At 42.9% G+C, this 18,602-nt stretch overlaps 2 protein-coding genes and 1 non-coding gene across 5 annotated transcripts in view; 2 read left to right on the top strand and 1 right to left on the bottom strand.

Moving 5' to 3' along the window:
• Nucleotides 1-2,110: 2,110 nt before the first annotated feature.
• Nucleotides 2,111-11,759, bottom strand: Ssmem1 (serine rich single-pass membrane protein 1). 2 transcript variants are annotated; one of them, XR_005284405.1, is made up of 4 exons: nucleotides 11,369-11,444; nucleotides 5,158-5,212; nucleotides 4,729-4,773; nucleotides 2,589-2,715 (listed from the first exon to the last, which is right to left on the bottom strand). XR_005284405.1 is itself a non-coding variant. In XM_038320628.1 (3 exons), exons 1-3 carry the CDS (start codon nucleotides 11,405-11,407, stop codon nucleotides 2,219-2,221), a joined length of 591 nt encoding a protein of 196 aa, XP_038176556.1. In that variant the 5' UTR covers nucleotides 11,408-11,759; the 3' UTR covers nucleotides 2,111-2,218. The 2 variants fall into 2 exon arrangements, 1 of the variants encoding a protein (XP_038176556.1); XM_038320628.1 differs by lacking the exon at nucleotides 4,729-4,773 and having other exon boundaries at nucleotides 2,111-2,715; nucleotides 11,369-11,759.
• Nucleotides 9,769-9,880, top strand: LOC119808565. The gene has a single exon (XR_005284489.1).
• Nucleotides 11,760-11,901: 142 nt separating the features above from the next.
• Tmem209 (transmembrane protein 209) overlaps nucleotides 11,902-18,602 on the top strand; it is a 31,191-nt gene continuing 24,490 nt past the window's right edge. Inside the window, exons 1-5 of one of the 2 annotated variants that reach the window (XM_038318925.1) lie at nucleotides 11,902-12,003; nucleotides 12,823-12,959; nucleotides 13,136-13,194; nucleotides 15,010-15,141; nucleotides 15,689-15,930. In XM_038318925.1, the coding sequence (XP_038174853.1) occupies nucleotides 12,001-12,003; nucleotides 12,823-12,959; nucleotides 13,136-13,194; nucleotides 15,010-15,141; nucleotides 15,689-15,930 (573 nt within the window). In that variant the 5' untranslated portion in view covers nucleotides 11,902-12,000. The other variant, XM_038318924.1, reaches the window with a different exon arrangement.

Raw genomic sequence — 18,602 nt, 5'->3', positions numbered from 1 at the left:
GGGCTTCGCATGAAGGCAATATCAACTATGACCGGCACTTACAGCCTTGGTTTCATGAGCAATTTCCTACCTCGCCAATTCTGCACTGTCCTCTTTAGTCCCAATCTCGTTGTCTGTGCTTTTGTTTCTTATCTAACCTCATCTACGTCTCATTTGGTTTGGGGCAACTCTCTCCTTAGATATCTTCCCACCTCTGTTTAGTGTTGTTTGTTTTAAGACAGGGTCTCCTGTATCCCAGGCTGATCTAGGACTCCTTGAACTCCTGACCCTCTTGCCTCTACCTCCTTAGTGCTGGGATCACAGGCAGGTGCCTCCATACCTGGTCTATGTAGTGCAGGGGATGGAACCCAAAGCCTCACGCATGCTATTCATGTATCCTGCCAAGCCACTCTATCTACCTCTGTTTTCTGTTGATGTTCACACTGGTTATCCTAGTTAGACCCCAGTGGTGGAGACATCTACATTGGTTCCAGAGTCTTTGCTATAACTACTTAAGGAATCAGCTCTTGCCAAGGGGAATCCTGGGTCCCAAGTCACAGCCTGTCTGTTCTCCATGCTAGTCCTTTCCCTGCCCCTCATGAAAGTCTTAGTCCTTAGTATCAGGCTGCAATGATCCACCACAGATGGTAATCAAGTCCTTGCCCCCCTCAAGGCCTTGCTCCATTCTCCCCTTGTTTCAACTCTAGCCCCATGACCAGAGATCATGTCGTATCTTCTTGTCCTTGATAGCCCTCTCCAGGATCTGAGCCTTATTTTATAACACAGCTGGATGCCTGCCATCCACCTGGAAAGTGATCCATAGAATGGCTACCCATCCATTTTAGACAAACTCTTCATTGGCGCCACCACTGCCCAGCGCTAGGGTCCCCAATGTAAATGAAAAATCTAGTCCCAAGTTTGCCTAGATTTCAGCTACTTGTTCTAAAGGTCCTCTCTTCTACCAACTTTCAGACAGGCTTTTCTGAGTCCTCCTCTTGACCAAGTTTCAACTTGGTCCTGTTCTGTCTGAGCTACTGAGCTGGTTTAGCAAGAATCCTGTTAAGTTGATAGCTGACCATACTTGTGATGGTTAAGTCCCACCTTCACCACGAATTATGTTGGAGGCCTGCCGTGGTGGCCCACACTGTTAAGCACAGTACCCAGGATGCTGAGGCAGGCTGATCTCTGAGTTTGAGGCCAGCCTAGACTATATAATGAGTTCCAGGCCAGCCAAGGCTACCTAGAGAAACCATATCTCCAAAAACAGTGTTAGGTAAAGTTTAAAAGGGATTATCCTTTATCCTTTAGTAGGTTTCCAACCAATGACCCTCCTCACCCTGCCCCTGGCTATATATCACTTATCTTGTATTAGGCTTTCATTTCTATGTAGCTCCTTTATTGATCTCTATTATAATAGTGTCAAATAAAAATTTTCTCCTTATCTTAACAAGTGTGAGAAAAAAGTTTTAACTCTTGCCATGGTCTTGGGACAACAACCGAGGACAAGCCACAACCCGGCTGCCTTCAGAGTCATACTCCCTGTCTTCCTGATGACTCGAGAAATATGGTTGTACTCCAGGCCCTTAAGCTCTTTCCTCAACAGCCCTCAGTGGACTCAATATCCCAACCAAGACAGCTCTGGCAGAGTCGCCTCAACTATTAACAAACCAACCGTCTGCCCTGCCACCTCAACGGTTTACTCAGTCAGACCATCAAAATATAGGCATATATTTAAATGGTTTCTCAGCATAAATGGTTTTTTTTTTTTTTTTTCAAGACAGGGTTTCTCTGTGGCTTCAGAGCCTGTCCTGGAACTAGCTCTTGTAGATGAGGCTGGCCTCGAACTCAGAGATCCGCCTGCCTCTGCCTTCCAAGGTGGTGGCGTGCACCACCACCACCCAACTAAATGTAATTTCAAAGAGTCATAGTTTTTGTATCATCGACATAAACAAAGTACATACACTTGGGGTATGGACTATCTACCCTGGGCTCTCTGACTTAAAAAAAAAAAAAGATTACAGAAGATACAAGTCTTCCATATTCCTATGGTGGCATGAACAAATTCTCCGCCCTTGTTTTGAACAATGACTTTGTGGGAAATTCCACCTCTTGGGTTCCAATTCCACTTTCGTCCTTAGCAAAGAGGCTTTATTGTAAAGGTTTCCTCACCCACAACCCTGATTTCATGTTTTATTCATTCTCCTTCTTTAGATTTCAAGTAAGGTAAGGATGCCGAAATTCAAAATTTACTTAATGTTGTGTTGATGCCAGGTGTCAGACGCTCCTGTTGAATCTCTTCCGTCACGGGGGTTGTTACGGAAGTACTTGCTGGGAAGTGACGCGACAACCATTCTTTGGTTCTCATGGCTTTGCAGTGGAGGCAGGGCCTTTCTCTGACTTGGTAGTTTTCCAGATCCCTTGGCCTCAACACTGCCTTTCTCCTCTTGACACTGGCGGGCGACAGAGGCTGTTCGCTCTCGCTCTCCTTCCACGAGGACGCTCCAGAGTTGGATTCCTCACTGTCACGCTCAGTGCTATCGCTGTCTTGCTGGATCTGATTCTTCCGGTAGAATTGGGAATGGCGCCTAGCTCGTCTATGTTCAAGGTAGGCACTGACCAAAGCTATTTCGGAGTCAGTTACGGCAGAAAGTTGGTTCTGCTTTGGTTTCTTCATCACTTGTGAATAGTCCCAGGATTCGTCTTTACTTTGTTGCTTATAGAAAGTTTCTTTACTTGCTAACCAAGAAAACAGATCAACAAGTTAGGCAAGAATAGTCATTAATAATTGGTTGTTATAGAAAGATCAATTAAGCCAGGCAGTGCTAGCCCACACTTTTAGTCATAGCACTCAAGAGGCAGAGGCAGGCAGATCTCATGAGTTTGAGGCCAGCCCACTCTACAGAGAGAGTTCCAGGACAGCCAAGGATACACAGAGAAACCCTGTCTTGAAAAACAAAGAAAAAGAAAGAAAGGAAGGGAGAGAGAGAGAGAGAGAGAGAGAGAGAGAGAGAGAGAGAGAGAGAGAGAGAGAGAGAGAGGGTGGGGGGAGAGGGAGGTCAGTGAGGACAGACAGACAGCTTTGGGGGCCCTACAGAAGGTGTCTGTAGGGCCAGAGCCTGCCTTCTGCTTATAAATTGGCATAGTTACAGGACAGAGGACCTGGGACAGGGAAGGAGATTTCAAAGTTTTGTTTTTGGTTTGCAGTTGGCCCTTGTTGGCCATAACCTGTGAGTAATCAGTTGAGTGTTAGGTCCTACAGTCAGACATGGTAGTACACGCCTTTAAGGCCAGCATTGGGGAAGCAGGAGGATCTCTATTGAGTTCAAGGCCAGCCTCACCTACAAAGTTGAATTCTAGGTCAGATAAGGGTTACATAGTAAGACCCTATCTAATTAACTAAATTAGTCATCTGACCACCCATCAGGGTCTTCAGTGGGGATGGTGGCAGGAACCTAGGGAAGTAAACTACTTTTTGTATTCCTGAATGTTGATAACTATGGTTTCAGGAAACTGCTAGAACTCTTCAAAATGGCACTTTTCAAAATGATGGGGCCTCGGCTAACAACTTCACATTACCCAAGAAAGTCTTACCCAGGGGTCAAATCACTGCCTTCCTCAATCACTCGCTAATGCCGGTAAAACGAAGTGGCCGCACTCCACCCCACAGAGAGGGGAGGACACACGACTGCTCAACCTTTGTAAGCCCTGAATATGGTACCAAATGGGAAGGTTTCCCCGAGAAGAAATGTCACAAAGCTTGCAGGGTGTGGGGGAGAGGGATTCGGACAGCAAGGAGCCTCTCTCCTCTCCCCATGCTTTTTCCTATGCGGATGTTGGCTCTTACCAGCTCAAAAACTCTGGTACATCTTTGAAAATTTTGTGAGATGGTTAAACCATCATTGCTAAACAAATTACACAAATTTACAATGAAAACAATCTACCAAAAAGGTGATAATTATTTAATGCCCATAATTTCCTAATTATCTTACTACAGTTTGTTATGCTGTGTACCCTCAGAGCTGTTTATCTGGGTGTGTGAAGGCCTACTGGAGGATTATTGTACATCTGTCTCCAACTCTGTTCTCTGACAATGTGCTGCCAGCTCCAGACCATCATGGGAGTGAGCATTTACCTGGAAAGTAGCAAAAAGACCAGAGCTTAGTGCCTGGGGCTAGGAAAATGATGGAGACTGTGTTTCTAATGAAGATTGTCACAGCTGCCACCTAACTGTGAATAGCAACCCCAAATCAAGGTGTACTCTTCCAGTGTCCTGAAGCTATCATTCACTTCATCAAAACAGCCGGATGAACGGCTAAGCTGATGTCTCGATTCCATTTAATTCTTTTTTTAAAAAATATTTATTTATTTATTATGTATACAGCTAGCCAGAAGAGGGTACCAGGTCTCATTACAGATGGTTGTGGGCCACCATGTGGTTGCTGGGAATTGAACTCAGGACCCTTGGAAGAGCAGGCAATGCTCTTAACCACTGAGCCATCTCTCCAGCCCTCCATTTCATTCTTTAACTTTGAGGACAATAACATTTTGTTTGTTAGTTTGTTTGTTTTTGTTTTTTGAGACAGGGTTTCTCAGTCACTAAGGAGTTAGTCCTAGAACTAGCTCTGTAGACCAGGCTGGCCTCAAACGCACAGAGATCTGCCCCTCTCTGCCTTCCAAGTGCTGGGATTAAAGGTGTGCACCACCACCGCCCAGCAAGGACAATGACATTTATGGTGACATCATACTCACCTGGTCACTCAGTTTGAACCATGAGATGACCTAGGAGGCAAGGGTCTGGCAAAAATCAAAGAGAGCACTGTGTGTGAAATCAGTAGTCTACAGAGAACTTAACACAAATACTTCATAAATTGTGGGACAGATGTTCCTATCAATACACTGTATAAACATTATACACACACACACATGTGTCTGTTCACAAAGCTTTGTGAAGGCAAGCCCCGAGAAATGACAGCAAAGTGAGTTCTGGCTACCACAATCTGTCCTTTATGGTGGTGGCTCTGCTGGGGCATCTGCGTGGTCTCTGCATTTGGGAGGAGGGAAGCAAAGCGTTCACCCAGAGGCCTTCTAGCCTCTACACACCTCTTGGAGGTCCCCAGAACGCTCGCTCGCCTTGACGCTCGCCTTGACGCTCACCTTGACGCTCACCTTGATGCTCACCTTGACTTACTGGTGCACTGGTCTCACCCTCTTCATCCCACTTGCTCGCAGACATCTGTTTCAGGAATACAGTGATGAGCTCAGTCAGTTTGCACTGCAGCAACATCGACGTAACCAGCACCATCATCGCTCATGGTCCTTTACTAAGGTCTAGCCTTAAACAGTCAACCCTGTCAGACAGGCACATCTGGAGTGCCTTTCTAATGGGGAACCTACTCCACTGCCAGTTCAAAAGACCATGCTTCTATAGCAGAATCCACCAAAATGTTTAACCAAGCAAAACTGAGCAGACTGTAGATAAAATGATGCTCATGAGGTGATAAAGTTTTCTATCACTTATAATACATAGAAGTTTCATTTAAAAACAGACGAGGGGGAGGGGCTGGAGAGATGGCTCAGTGGTTAAGAGCAATGGCTGCTTCTCCAGAGGAACTGGATTCAATTCCTAGTACCTACATGGCAACTTAAAATTGTCTGTGGTGTCAGTTCCAGGGGATCTGACACCTTCAGACAGATAAATGTGCAGGCAAAACACCAATGCACATAAAATAAAAGTAAAATTTTTTAAAAAGAAATCACTCAAAAAATGGATTGGGGGCCTGGCAAGAAGGCTCAGTAGTAAAGGCACATGATGCTAAGCCCAGCGACCAGCATTCGATCCCTGGGGACCGCATGGAAGAAAAGGAGAACTGACTCCCAAAAGTTGTCCTCTGACCCCCACATACACACCATTGTGCATGTTCACACTCAGGCACGTGTGTAAACCCACACATAATACACGTAATAAATTTAGACCAAAACCATATTTGAATCCCAGTGTGGTAGCACACCCCTATAATTCCAACACTCAAGGTCCTGAGTTCCTGGCCACTCCGGGTTATATAGCAAGAACCAGTCTCAAAAAAACTATACATTAGTTTAAAATGAGTCCTTTAAGAACTCAGGATGGCTGGGCGTGGTGACACATACCTTTAATCCCAGCACTCAGGAGGCAGAGGCTAGTGGATTTCTGAGGTGTGAAGCCAGCATGGTCAACACAGCGAGTTCCAGATCAGGAAGAACTTCATAATGAGACCCTGTCTCAAAAATGGATTGATTAATTGTGACTTCATTCCTTCTTCTTCCAAATTGTACACAATTAAGAAATACAATTTGTACAAAAATCAAAACTTGTTAGGTCGAAAGGTGCTCTGTCGAATGTGTTAAGTTCATTACTTTTTAAATTTTTAGCTTTTTAGAGACCGGTCCTCAGGTAGTGCAGTTGGCCTGGAACTAACCTTGTAGCCAAAATGACCCGAACCTACAGATCTTCCTGCTTCTGCCTCCCAAGTACTGGCATTATGGGGCATGCCACCATACCTGACACATATTTGGATCGTTCTAGCAGCAAAATCCAAGATCCCTGGCTCAATACTTTCTCTAGGACTCTAGTAGGGTACTTCCTTCTCTCTCTCTCTCTCTCTCTCTCTCTCTCTCTCTCTCTCTCTCTCTTTTCTTGGTACAGTAGTCATTCTCTAAATATCTCAAGACTGAAGTCCTTAAAGTTATACTTTTTAAAAAATGTTTTAGGACTCCATGTATGTTTTAAATTTAACATGTATAGAGAGAATTACTAAAAGACTGGAGGCTGTGAACCTAGATATTAATAGTGGTTGGTGATGTCTATATAATCTGGAATCTGAAGCGGTGTCTGTTACATTTTGTCTACATTCCTATAATCTTGTGCTCTGCAGTGGGCACTTTTGTAGTTGAGGGAAAAGGTATTTAAAAGCACTTATTAGGTTTATAAAATCATTTCCACTGAGAGCTTCCATACTGGATGCCAAATCAAAATACAACCACAAAATCAAAGGAAAGATTTTTACATTAAACTAAGTGGAATCGTATGAGTTATGGTTACCACAAGCATTTCATTATCTATCCCTGTGCAGGACTTCGTGAGAGAAAGTAGTGACAGTGGTCACTCTGCAGGGCAGGGCCAGGCCAGGCAGGCAGAAAAGGTGGGCTGCACTCTGTCTTTCTGCACGCTGCAGCTCTCCCGTCTCATCATACCACTCCATCCCTTCTGAGCTCAACTTCTACACGTACAGAAACAAGGATTTCAGACTACTATGGTCTAGAAAAACAAAACCAGCACTAGCAAACTTAAATGCTAAACAATCAGGCCAACTCAACAGGATCTCGAAGCCAGGCGGTGGTGGTACACGCCTTTAATCCCAGCATTCAGGGAAGCAGAAGCAGGAGAATCTCTCTGAGTTCAGGACCAGTCTGGGTCTACAGAGTGAGTTCCTGGACAGCTGGAGCCACACAGAGAAACCCTGTCTCAGAAAGATAACGAAAAGAAAACACGTCTTCTAAGAAGCGATGAATCCCAAGGGCATGGGCGCGTTGCTTGTTGGAGGGCGATTCCCACCACATTCCCTACCGCTCTCTACCACTGCTTTAAGGTTTGGAGATAGAGACCCCCGTCTCACAGGGAAAACGAACAAGCTCAAAGAAGAGGGGAAATTCTGTCCTCCTTGACTGGCTCTCAGACAGTTCTCAGGTTTCAAATCTGGGACCCTTCAGAAGAAGCAGGCCAACCAACTGTAGCTGCCACAAGGGCACAAAGCGAAAGATGAGACCCCAAAGATAATTACGGTTTCAATCAGCGCTGAACAGATTTAATCCAACATTTCAAACTATGCTTTGAAGTAAACAAACAATATGGCAGGAAATCGGGATCCCTCTTCCTTCTGTCACGAACCCACTTATGTGACACTGGACAAGTCACTTAAATTCTTTGGGTTTTATCACCCCCCCCCCAAAAAAAAAAACTAAGGTGGGTATGGAGATTTTACTTGCTTACAGACAGAAGGCTGGACCGCATGCCTCCTTCAGTCCTTGGAGCATAGCTCCACAGCTCCAAATTGCTGATGTAAGCAAGGGGACAAAAGAACAGCTTAGACCTCTTAAATGATCTTCATGATGAAATTGCCAGTGATCAATTCCAATTTTTTGTTAATTTTCTAAAGTAGCTTTTCTTGCCAGGCCAAATTCAATATACTTAGCTAGGGAGTCTAAAACACATATAAGCCATCACTGTTCTAATTCTCCTTCTGGCAAAGCATTTACCTCAAGAAGCATTTAGACATCAGATAAAACTTCTTGGCCAGGAGGTAGTAAGAGGAAGAGGGTTTTTTTTTTATTATTATTATTATAATGGAATCTACCTGGCATCGAAATAACAAACCTCCTCTTCTCCATCCAGAACTAACATAGCACTCAATCTAGCTGGCCACTGCCAGTGGTGAGCTCTGGCTGGAACACTAAATGATGCTGGCTTGATTAATCACCAGTCTATTATTAATGGCCAGAAAAGATTCTGTGTCAGCAATTTATAAGAGGTTGGTTGCTCATAGTATGTTGCGGGCCACAGACTTAATAAAGCAGACTATGCCATTCCTAAGATTCTAGCATTTTCTTTTGCTATTCTGTGCCTAAGAGTGCTGACTTTAGCTCTGTTTCATTTAATTCTGTATCTTAGTCTATGCAGAAAATGTAGTTTCCTTCTAGCCGCTCCCCAAATCCTACACGTGTCCTATCAAAATGCCAAACATTTATTAAAGATAATAGATTAAACATTTACTAAACATTTATTAAAGATAATTTATTAAAGATAATAGAACCACATGGCTATAAGAGGGATTTGGAAGGCACTAACCAATGGAGAGTTTTATCTCAGTATTATATAGCATATAAACAAAAGGTAAACAGCCTAAATTTTCAACTGCAGAATTTTCACAGTGCAACCATAAGACAGAGAACTTATAATGAAAAGGCTGCTTCCATGAGGAAGGATTTACAAAATATTAACTCAAAAGTCAGGCTATGAAAATACACACAATATAAGTTTTGATTATGCAAGGGCAAAGAGAGAGAAGAGAGAGAGATCGAGAAAAACAAGGAAAAAATAACCTAGAAGGAGTTCTCCACAAATTTAACAGTTTGTATCTCTACTAAATGGAGTAGAGTGGGTTTAATGCTCTTTATCCTTTCCAGTATCTTTAGATTTTCTGGCATGAGAATGCATCATTTTTTAAACAAAACAAAAACCTTTAAAAAAAAAAAGTACTTTCATCAAACCTTACAAAGACGTGATTTAAAGTGGAAAGGATTTCCTACCCAGACGGAAGCCCGAGAGAAGAACAGGAGGATCAGTATGATGACAAAATACCAAAGCAGAAAACTTCCTACTATCCCACAAGAATCGTCTTTCCCGTCTTTCCGGCACTCAGCATCCTGTCTTGGAATACTAAAACTGAGGGGCATGGGAGGAGGGTCCAACTCCCAGAATAAAGACAAAAGATCTCCCATAATAGCTTCTTGCTTAGGAAATAATAAGACATGCTCAAAGGGATGAAGGTGGCTGAGAACGATTTCCCTCCATGGCCTATGACAACTTCCCTGGCAACCTATTATGACATACACTTAAGTAACTGTTGTAGGAACTGATAAATCTTCTCGAATTAGATGGGCAGATTTATCTAAATGAGATCTAGAATAGTTTATGCTATTTCCTGAATGTCTCAGTATATTTCCTTCTGCCTAAGTCTTTTCTTCTTCAAAACTTACATATACTTTATTTTCATATTTAACACTAGACCTCCCTAAAATAAATTGCCTTTCGATGACCAGGACGAATTGAGTGAAATCGTCATGGACAGATACAGGGCAGACAGTTTGAAAAAAAGAAGAAGAAAAAAAAAAGAAAATAAAAATAAAATAATAAAATTTTCATATTTAAGTGTTTAAGGTATTTTTTATCAGTCTCTTTTTTTTTAATGTGTACCATACCACTGTAAATTAACAAACACAATTCCAATGTATTACAGGCTGCATTGTGTGTTCCCTAAAGTTTAAATGTTGATGCCTTCAGAGCCATCTTGTATTTTGAGATAAGGCCAGAACAGAGGTGGTAAGAGGAAAGTCAGATGACTTTCTACCCAAGGTCAACCCCCTGGGATTCACACAGTAGAATACTGACTCCCTCAAGCTATACCCTCACCTCCACATGTTCATGGTGGCACCTGTGCACACACACATGTGCATATGCACACAAAATAAATCAATGTAAATTCAAAAAAAATCTTCAAGACAGAATGGAGGCTCGATCAGGTCATAAGGGTGCAACCTTAATCTAGCTGATTGACAGTCTCGAAGAAGGGGAGAGGACACCAAGGATTCACCAACATGAGGGAAAGGCCACATCAGAGCGTAAGGTGAGGCCATCTGCAAGCCAACAGCACCAGGCTCAGCAGACTCCAGCCCTGCTGACATCTTCCCAAGCTGTGTGTGGGAGCAATGCCTACTCTTCTACGCTCTTTTTCCCCCCTTGGAGGAAGGACTCATGTTTTGGGATATAGTGTTAGGGTAACTAAACACATAATGGCAACTATCAACACTGATCTGACAAGTGTTGTATAAGCCTTGAATAAATGCCCAATGGCTTGTTACCTTAAAAGGAGGAAACAGATCCCTGTTAAGAACCATGTCAAAGTTATACAGTTTCTTTTTAGATAGACTTACATGGGGAGAAATGAGAACCTGGCATTCTAATTTGACAGGACACTGAATTGAACACTTTCTTTTTCAACAGTTTTCAAGTTAGTCCATCTCTAAATCTACATCTAGATCCAAACTACATCATACTAAAACAATATAGAAATGATCAAAATCTCATTGGAAAAAAAAATAGCTCTTTAAGAGCATTCGATAACCCGCCAGTTTTCATATGCAATACCACCATGACACCTCATTTCTTTCTGTTTAATCTTGATATTTATTTACATTTTCTGAGACAGTCTCACTATGTAGTCCCGGCTGGCCTTCGAACTCCAGAGATCCATACGTCTCTGGCCGCCCCCGAGTGCTGGGATTAAAGGCAAGTACCATCATGCCTGGCTGGCACACTTCTCTGGAAGGAGTCCCTGAGTACACTGGCCGTTAGTCCTCTAACTCGGGTCAGTGTTGCCACTCCCAAGAAAGCTCTTCCAGAGCTGAGATTGTGCTGGATGTGCCTCCCTCAATCTCCCTGTTTCCACTTCACCTGTAGGATTCAGACAAAGCCCTTTGGAGCAATAACCAGAGAGCCCCCAGCCCCATAGTCCACATCGGGAGCAGTGGTACACTGTAGGAACCGGCACTAACTACTAAGTAAAACCCGACTCACCTCCCTGGCGAATCTTTTCTCAGTACTTTGAAAGAACATTCAGGGCAAAGGTGGGGTTTTGTCGTTTTGTTTTTAGCCTCAAAACCACTAACTTCAATAGAACCTTCTAGTTTTTCTTCCTACTGCTTCATTCCCCATTAGGTGGATATTTGAGAATTGACGTTGGGTCAGACTAATTGGGGTAAACATTTCAAAGCAGGAAAAATGCTTTGTCATTGCTGATTGTGTCTGAACACATCAGGCATGCTTGTATCCTACCAAATAGCCATCCGGCTAAATAAAACCTGCTTACAGATGAGCCCATACGGATCCTAAATAAATCTATAATTAATAATATTTAAAAATTCAGCTTGTTACAATCATTACTTTTTACTAAGGGCTCAGAACGTGGTCTGAATTTTGCAGCTTAGCTTTCTCCCTGTAGCTGAGTAGGAGCCACAAATCCGAGGGCGTTTCCCTGGCAACGATCGCTGCCCTGGTCCCTCTGCACCAACCCCTCCTTCTCGCGAGAAGAGACAGCCGGCCCGGTCCTTCCGGTAACTGGAGTCTTTCTAGCCCGCCGCCGCCTTAGGCTTGGCTTCGCGCATGTGCAGTGCGGAGTGGCGCGAGTTCGCGGCTTCCGGCTGAAGAAGATGGTGCGTTTCGGGGGGTTGTCTTTGTGATTCCTGGACGTGGAGTCCACGCGGTCCCTCAGAGTTCCTCGCCTAAAGTTGTGCCTGGGGTTCAGCCAGGGGAGGATGTAACCGAAAGTCCTTGTGAAAGACACAAGGAGGATGAACAAAGTTTGTTCAGAGGTAGCCAGGGAGGGAAGCTCTCCTACAGGAGTTTTGGCGCGGGGCTGGATGGCGGGAAGGATACTAGTCTGCTCTGTAGAATACGACTTCCAGGAGCTGCCATGTCTGACTGCAGAGCTGAGCCTAGCAAGACAAAGGAGATACAATTCCGCTGTACCAAAACTGAATGCACGTGTTCCCTATCTCTCTTGACCCTTCGCCTGCTAGTACCAGACCACCTCACTAGTAAAGCCTTAAAATCTCGTCACCAAAAGGAGACCCCAGATCTGTAGCAGTCCAAGGTCAGGGTTAGAGTCTGTCACAGTGATGACAAAATTTGGTTATCTTGTGTCTCTCCATCTAGACCTAGTAACATCCTCGAGTCAGACAAACCGTGAATTCTTTGAGACTTAATAACAAACCATTACATTATGAAACAAGACATTATAATTCATTGGAGCCATTAACTGCTCTGAAATAACCAGCCAGTTCTCTGTTGATTTCTCTGTAGTATGAAAGAAGGCAATTATTTTAGGACACCCTTTTCAAATACTAATATTAAGGTGGAGGGATGGGAGGAGGAGTTGGGAAGAGGAAAAGCCTGTGGGGTTGATACTTTACAACAGACACTTTTGATTTCCTTTGATTAATTCCAGGCTGTTCTGCTTTGCTTTTGAACAGATGCAAGGAGAAGTAAGCCCCAGTGCTTCTCTTGTTGACAGAACCATCAAGATGAGAAAGGAAACAGAAACTAGGAAAGTGGTTTTAGCCTGGGGACTCCTAAATGTATCCATGGCTGGAATGATATATACTGAAATGTAAGTTAATCAGCCCAAAAGCGACATTTTAAACCATCATTGGCTGGTTCTGTGGCTTTTCATATTTCTTTTGGTTTTCAGTGCTTGGTTGGTTGGTTTGTCATGGAGTTAGGGGGTGGTTTTCTTTTGTTTTTGTTTTTTTTTAAATAACTGAATAGCATTTCTAATCTTTTCAGGACTGGAAAGTTAATTAGTACATATTATAATGTGACATACTGGCCCCTCTGGTATATTGGTAAGTAATTAATTTTCACTGGAATTTAGATTTACTACAAATGAAAACTTGCTTATAGTTTAATTCAGCTTAGGATTCACTCTTTCATTCAGAGACAAATAATGAATTACCTGCTCTGTTTCCCAAGATGATGAAAACAACAGAGAAGGAACTAGGAAAACATTTTGTTGTTGTTTTGCTTTGTTTTTTTTTTTTTTCAAGGAAGGGTTTTTCTGTGTAACAGTCCTGGCTGTCCTAGAACTTGCTTTGTAGATCAGGCTGGCCTCAAACTCACTAAGATTCACCTGTCTCCGCCTCCCAAGTGCTGGGATCAAAGGCGTGCACCACCACCTCCCAGCTAGGAAAACACCTTTATGGGAAGAACATTCTAGTAGGAGACTGAGTCGTCAGGAGGATTATTTCAAATTTGAGGACAGCCTGGCAGTAAATATCTAATCCCACCCAGTACTTGGGAAATGGAAGAAGAATCAGAAGTCAGAGGCCAACCTGACATGGCACATGAGACCTTGTCTATAAACTAAGCTAATAAACGATACAGAGATAAGTAGCTAGGAGTCCTAAAGCTTGTGGGTGATGAGGTTTACCTTCGCCATTCCTGAAATACACTCTCACTTCTTCACCTTCGAGGCCATACCAGACCTTAGGATAGAAAGAGTCCTAGGGATGTCAAAATAAATCTGTAGCCTATGCAAATTGAAATCAGTTGTGGACAGCCAGCAGTAGCTTTAATCTCAGCCCTTGGGAGGCAAAGGCAGGTGGACCTCTCTGTCCAAGGCCAGCCTGGTCTACAGATCTAGTTCCTGGAAAGCCAGGCTGTACAAAGAAACCTTGTCTTGGAAAAACAAACAAGAGAGAAAGAAAGAAATCGATCACGGAGGAATAGAGATGACTCGGAGGTCAAGAGCCACACTGCTTTTGCAGAGGACCCAGTTTTTTTCCTGGCTCCCACATGGTGGCTTACAACTCCAGTACCAGGGTTCTAACACCCTCTTTGGGCCCCTGCCTATACCAGGCGAGGACTTGGTGCACATAATGTGTACGGGCAAAATACAGACAAAATAACTTTCAGAGTGGGTATGGCAGATGGAAAAGGAAGGGATTCAGGATGATCACGCCTTTGGTAGAGTCATGGTTCACTAACACACTGAACCATGAACTGGAACTCCCGAAACTCACTTGACTATTAAAACAAATGTGGAAATATCTGCTATACGGGTTTATAAGAATTAGTGATTAGTTTAAAACTCAGTAGCGAATGATCTGAACCTACTAAACTTTGGTTAGGCGGTATCTGTTGTGAGGAATAAGAAACTAGTTTTTAATTTTTGATGTTAAGTTGCTGAAAATGGAACCAAGACCTTTTTGCTTTTTAAAATAATAGATTTGACCGAGAAGTGGTGGTGTATACCTTTAATGTAAGCATTTGGGAAACAGGCAGGTGGATCTTGAAGTTCCAGGACAGCCTGGTCTACAGAGTGAGTGCCAGGACAGCCTGAGCCACACAAGAAACCTTGTCTTCAAAAGCCTAAATAAATAAATAATAATTTGGAGCTTGAACAACACAGAGAAACCCTGTCTTGAAAAACCAAATAATAATTAATAATAATTTGGAGCTGGAGAGGTTCTTAATCAGGTAAAGCCACTCCCAGCAGGCATTATGACCTAAGTTTGATTCCCCAGAACCAATAGAGTGAAAGGAGAGAACAAACGTGCACAAGTTGTCCTCTGACTGCCACATGTCACTCCCTGCACACAAACAAAACAATATTTTTAATAATAATAATAATAATAGTTGTTGTTGTTGTTTTCTTCCAGAACTTGCCCTGGCATCTCTCTTCAGTCTTAACGCCTTATTTGATTTTTGGAGATACTTTAAATATACTGTAGCACCAACAAGTCTGGTGGTCAGCCCGGGACAGCAAGCACTGTTGGGGCTGAAGACGGCCGGTGAGTGCAGTGGGGAAGGCAGTGGCCTCGCTTCTTAGTTTTCCCTTTCCGTAGAATCCGAGCTCATAGGCCATCTGTTAGCATTAGTCAATGTATAGGAAATTGTCTTGTGATTATCATTGTTATTTGTATGAATTGAGTGGACTGTCATACAAGTTCTTGGAAATATGTGTTACTGTTTTAAACATCGTGGAGGTTGTAAACAGCTGATGAGTTGTGTTTGTGTGATAATGTTTCATTTAATTTAATAGCCAGATCCTTCTGTCACTTTCTTTTGGTATTTCTACATAGCTCTGACTGTCCAGGTTGGACTGACCTCAAATTCAAAGATCCACCTGCCTCTGCCTCCCAAGTGTTGGGATTAAAAGCATGTGCCACCACACCCAGCCCTTAAATCCATTTTCATAATTCTCTTTATACCCAAGAGACTGAGACAGAAAGAGCTTAAAGTCAAGGCTAGCCTTAATTATATAAGACCTAATTTTTTGACTTTTTGTTTTAATTTAAACATATAATGTATGTGTAACTTATGTTCTTTTCCTTCTAGTTGTGCAGACTACGCCTCCCCGGGATCTGGCAGCCACCCAAGTCCCTCCGTCTCCACCTTCCCCTTCAATCCAGGGTCAGAGTGTGTTAAGTTATAGCCCATCTCGTTCACCCAGCCCCAGTCCCAAGTTTGCCACCAGCTGTATGACTGGGTACAGCCCTCAGCTGCAAGGCCTGTCCTCAGGTGGCAGTGGCTCGTATAGCCCTGCTGTGACCTACTCTCCAGTCAGTGGTTACAATAAGGTAATGATCTTTGTTTGGCCGGCGATACTATTTTAGAATTGGGAGTTGCGCTAAAATCACCCAGTGAGTTCAGATTTTGCCTTTGGTTAGTGAGGAACTGAGGAACAGTGGTTAAGAGCCAAGAACAGACCGCGTTTCCTGTCACTCGGCAAGAGTTCTTCAACAGCGTCTTAACGTGAGCATTTCTGGAGATGATAAAGCGTGACAGTCCCCAGCCAGTTTCAACAGTCTTGAAATAATATGAAACTTTGGTTTCTCTTATGCATGTTTTCTCTATTTAAGCTTTTCGTGTGTGAAGACTTCACTTTTTTGTAGAATTTTAACACTTTGTATCCTGCCTGATCCTCTTAGCTAGAACCAGGGATCTTCATCCAGTTTGGTTCTGAAGTATGGATGCTTGCTGTGTCGTGGGTAGAAATACTTAAATTCCTTAGTAATGTCAGTGATGCTCTAAGTTTTTAGGGTATTACTAGCAAAATTTTGGGTTGAAATTTCAATTCTGCAAGCCGTAAGGCTGCAAGAAAAGTGTCAGAAAAGAAGCAGTCTGTCAGAAGCTCTGACCGCTGTGGTGGGCTAACATCTCTAGCTACTGGAGATGTTAAGAGAAGATTGCTTCAAAGAAAGCAGCAGCTGTCTCTGCCCGGTTGCATAACGTTGCTTTGAAGTGAAATCCTGTGCTTAATCCAATGTTAGATGGTAGAATTTTTAAAATTTTGTAGACGTTGAATACTGTGAGAAATGTGTAGTTATCTTTATAACCCACAGGCTAGCATTCTAGACAGGATTTCACTGTGTCCCTAGCTGTCCTGGAACTCAGTATTATTTTTAATTTATGTGCACATTTGTGTGAAGGAATTAGATCCCCTAGAACTGGAGTTACAGACAGTTGTGAGCCACCATGTGGTTGCTGGGAATTGAACTCAGGTCCTCTGGAAGAGCAGCCAGTGCTCTTAACTACTGAGCCGTCTCTCCAGCTCCAGGTGGTTTTTTGTTTTGTTTCGTTTGTTTGGTTTTTGTTGTTGTTGTTGTTGTTGTTGTTTTTTGGGGGTGTTGAGACAGGGTTTCTCTGTAGCTTTGGAGTCTGTTCTGGAACTAGCTCTTATAGCCCAGGCTGGCCTCGAACTCTCAGAGATCCACCTGCCTCTGCCTTCCGAGTGCTGGGATTAAAGGCGTGCGCCACCACCGCCCAGCTGGTTTTTTTGTTTAAGAAAATAATAGTTTTTTCTTTTTATTTTTAAAAAACATGGACTATATTTTGATTGTATTCTTTCCCCTCCTGAGTATGGTGTTTTGGGGACTGTTGTTGTTGTTGTTTTGAGTCAGGGTTTCTCTGCATACCCCTGGCTGACCTGGAACCAGCTGCATAGACCAGGCTGGCCTTGAAAGTTTCTAGGCCAGGGAAATGGCTCAGTGAGTAAAGTGCTTGTTTTACAAATCTGATGAAAAGAGAGAGAAATTCTGAAGTAAACACTTTAAAGTAGTAATATTGATGAACGTACACCAAAATAGATCCCCCATCCTCTTCTGACAGGAATATGATTTACAGTAACACTTTGATTTAATAGATGTAAATAAGAGTTTTAAGGGTTCTGTGCTTTGGCCAAATAATTTCAGTTTGAGGAGTCTGCCCTAAAGAAAGCTCTAAAGGACTGGCAAGTGGGCTCAGCAGGTAAAGGTGTTTGCCACCAAGCCTGAGGACTTGAGTTTGGTCCTCAGGGCACACCCAGCTGCCCTGTAGCCACATGAGCATCACTGCAGACACACACCCCCTCCCACCTAAATTTAATAAAAATTCATTTTTAAAATTATCAAAAATTCAAGCAAGGCTTTATGTACAGTGATATTCTTAATATTAGTTATAACAGCCAAAAACTTGCAGTCTAAATCCACAGAATAAGAATGAAAAATAATTTTTAAAAAAGTTTTATAATTAATGTGCAGGTATTTTTTTAATTTATTTATTATGTATATAGTGTTCTGGGCATCAGATCTCATTATAGGTGGGTGTGAGCCATCATGTGGTTGCTGGGAATTGAATTCAGGGCCTCCAGAACAGCAGTTCTCTTAACCTCTGAGCCATCTCTCCAGCCATAAAAGTTTATTTTATGTAATCTCCATGTGTTTCCCAGTCAAGCCTTGTACTTATGATGATCTTCCTTTCTCAGCCAACCATCCCAGCACAATCGGGATAACAGACTATATTATGGCTTTTCGTTTCTTTTTCCTTTTCTTTCTTTTGAGGTATAGACAGTCTCCTGTAGCTCAGGCTAGCATCAGACTCAACAGTGTAGCTGAGGATGGTGAACTTTGAAGTCCTTATCCTCATGCCTCCATCTCCCAAATACTGGAATTATATGCAACCACAGTTTCTTTCTAGATACATTTTAAAACTGAAAAATTACTCGAGATAATTTTTATTTTATTAGTGTGGCTCATACTCGAGTTGTCAGGCTTGTGTCTTTGGATGGCAAGCACCTTTACCTGCTAAGCCATCTTCCTGGCCTCTGTTGGTTTTTTTTTTTTTTTTTAAACTGTTGTTGTTTAGATAGAGTCTCATGCAGCCAGGCTGGCCTGAAATTGCCTGTGTGTAGCAGGGGCTGGTCTTAAACTCAATCCTCTTGCCTCCACCTTCTGTGTGCCAGGATTTCAGAGATAGCTTGCATATATTACTT

The sequence above is a fragment of the Arvicola amphibius genome, chromosome 2 (assembly GCF_903992535.2).
Source record: "Arvicola amphibius chromosome 2, mArvAmp1.2, whole genome shotgun sequence".
Lineage (NCBI taxonomy): Eukaryota > Metazoa > Chordata > Mammalia > Rodentia > Cricetidae > Arvicola > Arvicola amphibius.
Note: the sequence above shows the minus strand (reverse complement) of the source record. Positions and strands in the feature narration are given on the sequence as shown.